At 34.6% G+C, this 7,330-nt stretch overlaps 1 protein-coding gene across 1 annotated transcript; it reads right to left on the bottom strand.

Moving 5' to 3' along the window:
• Positions 1 to 335: 335 nt before the first annotated feature.
• LOC140966907 (kinesin-like protein KIN-14R) lies at positions 336 to 6,656 on the bottom strand. The gene is made up of 19 exons (XM_073427202.1): positions 6,267 to 6,656; positions 5,246 to 5,544; positions 4,976 to 5,147; positions 4,812 to 4,882; positions 4,537 to 4,720; positions 4,203 to 4,312; positions 4,026 to 4,125; positions 3,864 to 3,950; positions 3,591 to 3,767; positions 3,197 to 3,467; positions 2,951 to 3,112; positions 2,563 to 2,778; positions 2,430 to 2,467; positions 2,120 to 2,283; positions 1,760 to 2,011; positions 1,573 to 1,638; positions 1,344 to 1,418; positions 1,186 to 1,254; positions 336 to 989 (listed from the first exon to the last, which is right to left on the bottom strand). The coding sequence occupies exons 1-19, from the start codon at positions 6,484 to 6,486 to the stop codon at positions 519 to 521; spliced, it is 3,204 nt and encodes a 1,067-aa protein (XP_073283303.1). The 5' UTR covers positions 6,487 to 6,656; the 3' UTR covers positions 336 to 518.
• Positions 6,657 to 7,330: the final 674 nt, after the last annotated feature.

Raw genomic sequence — 7,330 nt, 5'->3', positions numbered from 1 at the left:
GAATGAAATGATCGAATTGTGTCTCTATTTATAATCGAATTTTGAAGTGTGAAACCACGTGCATTTATTGAATTACGTATGAAATTTCCTTCTTTCTACAACTTTTCAACACATCCTGCAAAATACGACCCGCCATTTCCTCAAAATTAATCACCACTGGAAATGCCATTTCTTGTGTGCCGACAAACAGAACATAAACCCCATTGCAGATGTCATCAGATACCACTGCTCAATGGGCCTCTCAGGTAACTGAAACTAGAAACACATATTGAAACGAGAATTCGACAGAAACTTTCTTGCTTGATTTTTCATTAACTTTAATACATGATATGAGGAAAAATACAACAGAATATATAAACATATTACACACCCCAATGAAGAAAAATCCCAAAAACACACTACTACCTCTTCAAAGCACAATGTAATAAATCCTACATGTAAACGCAGTTGGACAACTGTAAACTACCCCAACTATAAATTCTAGTTAAAATATCATTCGTCTGTTCATTCATTTTATATCATCTAGACCACATCCTTTTCTTGCTATCCCTTTCCTTAATCTCTTGAACTGGATCTCTGCTAGTTACCTTTCGAACCAATGGCCTTTGTGCAGGGGCAATTGGCTTGCTCATTCTTGAAACCCTGGCAAATTGTTTGGGTGGATCCGAATGCCTCCCTTTGTTGTCGCCAACTGGAGTTCGCACTACAACTTTATTCTCAACTTCACTGTTACTTGAAAATCTCTTCTTTCGGGCCTCATGAAGAAGGGAGTCGTTTTCCTTCACCATAACAGATGGGGCCTGAATGACTTGGCGGTTCATTGAATTTGTACTTCTTAAGATACGGTGCTCAACCTCATTTGCGACCTCATCTATTATCACTCGTTTGGCTTCAACAGGTGTGGATCCCAACAAATTGGAAGATTCAGATAGCGTCGTGGATTCTAGCTGTTTTTCTCGCTCTCTTAACTTGTCTTCAAGATCTTTAATCTGCCATCAGCAAAGAAACTCATTCATTCATCCTCGTTGACCAAGGAACTTGGCGATATTGTATCCAACAAATTTATACATCTACAACCTATGCATTGAAATATGAACCAAGAAATCTAGAAAAGAGAAATAAGCATTGTTATATTCACAAGAACAGTCATCGTAAAGTGGAAATTGATTTCTAGAAAACAAACACCTTTTGTTGAAACAAGAGAGGCTCAGAATTCAGTTCATGTTCCTTAAGCCCTCTCTCGAGTTCTTTGATCTAAAACAACGAGAAATTAAATATTTACGACTGGTTAGCTGAAATGAAATGTAATAGAAGGATAATCAAATAAGAACAAAAAATGGAACCTTGCTCTGAAGAATTACTGAAGAAGACTCGTACTCTTGTGCTTGCTCTTTCAGCTTGGTCTCAAGTTCATTAACCTTCGCCAAGTAGAATTAAAGTTAATAAACAAACTTCTATTGTTTCACAGAAATTAAAAATCCACCGTACACTCCATAATATTTTTTCATTTTCGATTGAAGTTATTGAATGTAATGCCAAGGGAAGAGTACTGAAGGAGTTGATAAAAAGAACCTTATTCTTGTACAATGTTGATTCGAGGCTTTCTCTTTCTTTGAGCTTGTTCTCCAAGTTCATCACCTTTACAAAGAAAAAAAAGAATATTATATCAATTCGAAGACATTTTACCAAGTTTTTCAAGCTATTTTATATATTTCCAATTTACAAATTGAAAGTATAATGGTCACCTTTAACGTATTACCTTCAGTTGAAGTTTGGCAGAAATTTCCTCATTCTCTTTTATGCTCTCTGAAAGATTCAAAACTTGTCTCTCGGATTGGCATTGCAATGACGTCTTGAACTCAACTTGGGTTTCTAATTCTTTTATTCTTTCTAGATGATTTCTGTAAATCTGATCCCTACCTTTAGCTTTAGTCTCTAGGTTTTGTAAGTTGTCCTCCAGCTTTTTCAGAGATTCGTCTTTGAACTTAGATTCTTGCCTGGCTTTATCAAGCTACAGAAAAAAATCGTAAATGGAGAAGATTAGAGTTCCGAATTCAAGAGAATCCTTGAAAAGATAATTGATGTGTTATCTGAGACAGTGATAGAAACAAAAATATACCATCATTTTCAACTTATGAATCTCGGCAGTATCAATTTGCTTTCTAGCTGGACCCAACTCAACTCCTCTTACTCGGGTTGCAAAGTTCAGAGAACTCAAAGTTTCACTTGAATCCCGATCGGAGGGACTGATTTGTACAAACATCAAAGTTTTTGAATCACCACCTAAAACATCAAGAAAAGATTGTAGTAGAAGAAAGAATAGACACTTACCACTGATTTAAAAAAAAGGATACACTTTGCAGAATTAGAAAACAAATGTCATTGTCACAAAAAAAAAAAAAAAAACTAATGTTCAAGTTTGTTGTTACCTAAGGAATCCTGTAACAAATGTGTTAGCTTGGAGTTCCTAAAAGCAATAACCGTAAGATAATAATCAAGTCAGGTGAGATGTACAATGAAATATCAGAATCAAGATTATACACACGATTAAAGTGGACTAACCTGTACGGAATGTGGCTACTTTTATTTGCCAAAGCAGATATCACATCTCCTAGTGCGGAAAGTGACCTATTGATGTTTTGAGCTTCCTTGAGCCGATCGCCTTGGACGTCAGTCTTGGCTAGCCGTTCGCTTCCTGCCAAGTCTACAAGCCAAAGTTTGCTTCTAGTGCACTCTCCGGTGATCAAGTTCTTGGCTCTTACCATTATGCAAAGCATGCTGAGGAAAAAGGAACCACATTATTCGAAAAATTATGCAGATGTTGGGCCATTGCAGTAATAAAAGCTTTGGTCAATGACAATGATATTAATGAAATAGGTTAAATGGTTTTTTTTTATTACTATGCAACAATTATAAAGCAACAAAACGAAAAGGATAGAAAATTCTTTACCAATGGGAACGACTACTGTGCTCGTTGACATTATTTGATCCAATGGCGCGGGCGCTACTTCCAGCTTGTAGCACACTCCATACTTCTCTTATGCTCTCCACTTTGGCTTCCACAATGCCCGGGATATGGTGACATCCTTCTGAAGCTTGTTTTATCTCTAATCTACCATAATTCACATAAAAAAATTATATTTTAATTAAACCATGTGATACTCATATATAATGAAGCTGAGAAACAGAAATTTACTTTTTTGATGTTTCTGTAGCAAGTAAGTCTCTTATTTGTTCATTGTAGACTTCAAGAACACTCACTGAAATGCTGTAAGAGTAAGTGTCGCTCCTCTCACTGGAAATTTTAAACAATTCTTTTAAAGTTCTATAGTTAACACCACGATTAGCCTCAGTTCCCTCCATTGTGAATGTCTTGCCAGTTCCTGTTTGTCCGTAAGCAAATATACAGACATTGTATCCATCTAAAACTGATATCACCACAGGCGAGGCATCAGCAAAAACATCAACTGTTTGAAAGAGAAGACAAGACGCATTAATCACAAATCGCGACATTAATGTATCTCTAAAAAATAGTTACATCAGTTTTCACACATGATGACTCATCCATCATAAGAACTCAAGTGGCACACCTTGATCATCTTTTGGGGTGTAAACACGATCAAATTTGAAAATCTTTTTTGTGGAGGCACTACTTAGAATTCCAAGTTCTCCATCCCCGGCAGCATCAAAATCCACCACTGATGCACATCCAGTTGTCACTTCTGTCTTGCTCAAAGGACGACATCGACAAAATACCCTGATATTTCCTGACATTAAAGCAAAAATGTGAGTGACCCCAAAAGGGAAGCATTCATAAAGAATTTAACAGATAATAAACAGGACAAAAATAATAATGATCGAACCCTTAGCTTCTTGCACTTGATTATATAGCTTCCGTCTCTTCAATTGCTCTTCATTGTACTTCATTTTGAGATCTTCACACTGGGTGACTGCAAAGATTGATCCTTATTCCATAATATCGATGTTGTATAAAAAATTACATTATTAATTTTACAAAAACTTACCTAATGATTGAACTGCAAACGTCATATTATTCAAGTCGGGAATGGACTCAACGCATTCATGTGCCTCTCTAGAAAGCTGAGAATGCTCTTGTTTCATCACCTACACAGCATGCCATTTTGACTTGCATCATACATACAAGATTGCATAAATATTTTATTTTAGTAGGGAAAAGTCACCTCTACTTTCTTCTTTAAAATATTGATTGCCATTGCCCATGACTTCTTGTCTTGCTCATACTTGGTTGAAATGTCCCTTAACTCATCAGCTTGTTTCTTTATTGTTTGGTCTACAGTGAAGGCAAGAATGAGAAGTTGAAAGGCTCAAGTGAACATTAAGCAAAACCCTTCATTGACACGCATCTTCTTCTACCTAATATCGTCTATAGCGCATTCCATTTACGAGTGCAGGTTAGACTGCTATATTTAATATAAGCACATGAATTTGAAAAAATTAAGTTAAATAATTAATTAAGTTTAGACAAGTTCACTGTCAACAACTTTTTAACCTTACCAAGAGAATCTGTTTGAAACGTCTTATCGTCAAGCTCCATTCTAACTGTCTCTAGCTGCTCATTGGCATTAGTCCAAGACATCCAAGATTGATAACATTCATCTGTTTTGCATTGCAACGTATCTTTCAAGTCTTGTATAGTTTTCTCATACTTGCTAATCAAATACTTCCTCACTAGTTTTTTCTACAAGTGCCGAAGAACAAAAGTCAACAGTGAAAAGAAGCATTAATACGAAAACATTGATAATCCATGCATGCATTTAAATACATCATACCTGAGCAGATGTATATTCTGTCTCAGTTCCACAGGTGTTGCATACAAAATATTCACGATTCTCTTGACAGGCTGCAACACATGATGTAGCAAAATTCAGTAAATTCATACATTTTACTGGCAATGAATCCACTTACCTTAAAAAGATTAGGGTTGAAAAAATACCAGATCCCTTAGGTTCTCGCCTTATACAGATTCCACTAACTGTTGGGCTTCCCGCTATGCCTTCAAACCTTAAGACAAACATTCCGTCTTCTTTAATTGAAAATCTAGTATCGATTAACTGCAGAGGTTTATTGGCTCCAACAATTGCGAAGATATCAAAATCTGAAAGAATCTGATTGAGTAACATGTGTGAATCACTAAAACAGATAATAAAATAAAACAAACTTGCTAATCAACAAAGAACTGAATTTATAGAAGAAACAAACTTGCCTTTTCATCTTGCAAGAAGACATTAAATACTCGCATCCCTTTGGGCCCATTTATATTAATTATTTCCACGAAATGAAGATCAAGAAAGTAATCTCCAGGGGAAAGACCATCAATGCTGTAACAAATATTCCCCAATCGTGCTGACTGATAAATAAATGGAAAGTCCCCACCCTCGAAGATAGTATCCCTGGTTTGAAATGTATCGCCCCCTTCAAAGTACTTGTCATCTTGGAAACTAATATCGAATTCCGATCCAATTGATGTCATGGCCCCAGCATTAATAAAAAGAACAATATCCTCTGATTCAACAACAGATGCCATGTAAGCCCAACACTGTACCCAATATTTATGGCATACATGAAACCATGTAAAATAAAATCAAAAGGCATAAAGAATCAGGGAATGCAAGTGCAGGAAACACATCAGTTTTCTAAATTTCGTTCCCAATACATAGTAAGATTCTCCCATGGCTAAAAATGTTGTGACCTACCGTTATTTCCTGCCATTTCATTTTCATCAACAATAGGTACCCACCTTACTCAGTGAATAACACCACCATAGCATGATATGATGCTCCAGTTGCATCCACTAAATAAAATCATATTAATTTCCACTCATATTTCAACTGTTTAAAGCATGAAATGATGTTAATTTAATATTGGTCGTAGAGTGAATTAATTTATCATTTATCACGATATCAAATAAAGTTCCACAAAAAATATTAAGAAACGACAACCCTCTCGGCTTTACCGAATGTTTTCCTTCTCCAAATAAGGTCACATACCAATGTCATAGAACCTAAACAACTGCCTAAGTCCATTAAATTCAGACAGTCCTTAATCTTTTTAAAAACACATATTTAGGTAGCAAGCCGCCACAAAATAGAATCTTCGAGTTAAAAAAGAAAACATTTCATAAAACTGCAACTTGATAAAGATAAAATCATCAAGAAAATGGAGCTTAACGTTTTCTCTGGAAGAAATATTATATATTACTCAAATGCGGGAAATGAAAAGGCAACCTATTGAATTGGGATTCGTGAACCCATTTCGGACAAATCTTGAACCAGGATCACAGACCATAATATCGTCCAATGATTCCTCGGTTTCAGCTTCTTCCACTTCATTTTCCTGATCAGAACCTTTGGGCTTTTCACAATCAAAACCCATGGAGAAAGCAAATGAATCTGGCACATTAATGTCTTGAATCTTCTCAAACGAGTGCCGCTCGAAATTATCCATGTGAATGCTATTGCGTTGTGATTTCTTGAGGAATTGCGAATCTGTTGGGTGTTAGAACAGAAAGATTGGAAACTTTTGTGCAGAAGGAGAGTTTGAAATTAGTGTGTGAGATTTTGCGTTTGAATTTCGAGAAACCGACCGTTGAGAGCTCAATCTAGCTGAATCTGGGGATAAAAGCAAACTGGCTCAATAACAATTATTTGAAAAGTAAGGGGGAAATTTGCAATTATTTATCAAACTAAAAGTCCAAAATTAACGGTTGTTTTTTTTTTAAATGTTAAAAACTAACGGAGCAATCCGCCACTTTTTTTTAAAAATTAAATAAATAACAACAACAATAATTTTTTAAATATTTGGAGTCAAGATATAATTTTGATAAGCCAAAAATACATTCTTCAAGTTACAAAAATACACATCTTCATTTAATAAAAAAAATATTGTAAAAATTTGTTTTGGTATATTTCTTTATTTTTATCTATATTTTTGAAATTTTAAATTATCATATCACTCATATCATAAAAGTTATTATAAAAAAATACATATTTAAAGTTTTAGTTGTAATATATTTTCTAGATTTTTCAAAAAATATTATAAAAAGTAATATTTAAATTTTAGTATATTTTCTAAAATTTTCATTTAATATTTATACACGTATCATATACGTGCCGAGGACGTTAATAATAATAGTAAGATGGCACCAAAGTTGACCTTTTGTGTTGTTCATGATAAAATTTATAAAAACTCAAGATTATGTTCTTGCAGATTTCTTGTTTTTCTATCATTTCAGGAGAGGTTGCTCATGTAAGAATATGATTTATTATTATTAATTATTAGTATTAGTATT

The sequence above is a fragment of the Primulina huaijiensis genome, unplaced genomic scaffold (genome assembly GCF_012295235.1).
Source record: "Primulina huaijiensis isolate GDHJ02 unplaced genomic scaffold, ASM1229523v2 scaffold208224, whole genome shotgun sequence".
NCBI lineage: Eukaryota > Viridiplantae > Streptophyta > Magnoliopsida > Lamiales > Gesneriaceae > Primulina > Primulina huaijiensis.
Note: the sequence above shows the minus strand (reverse complement) of the source record. Positions and strands in the feature narration are given on the sequence as shown.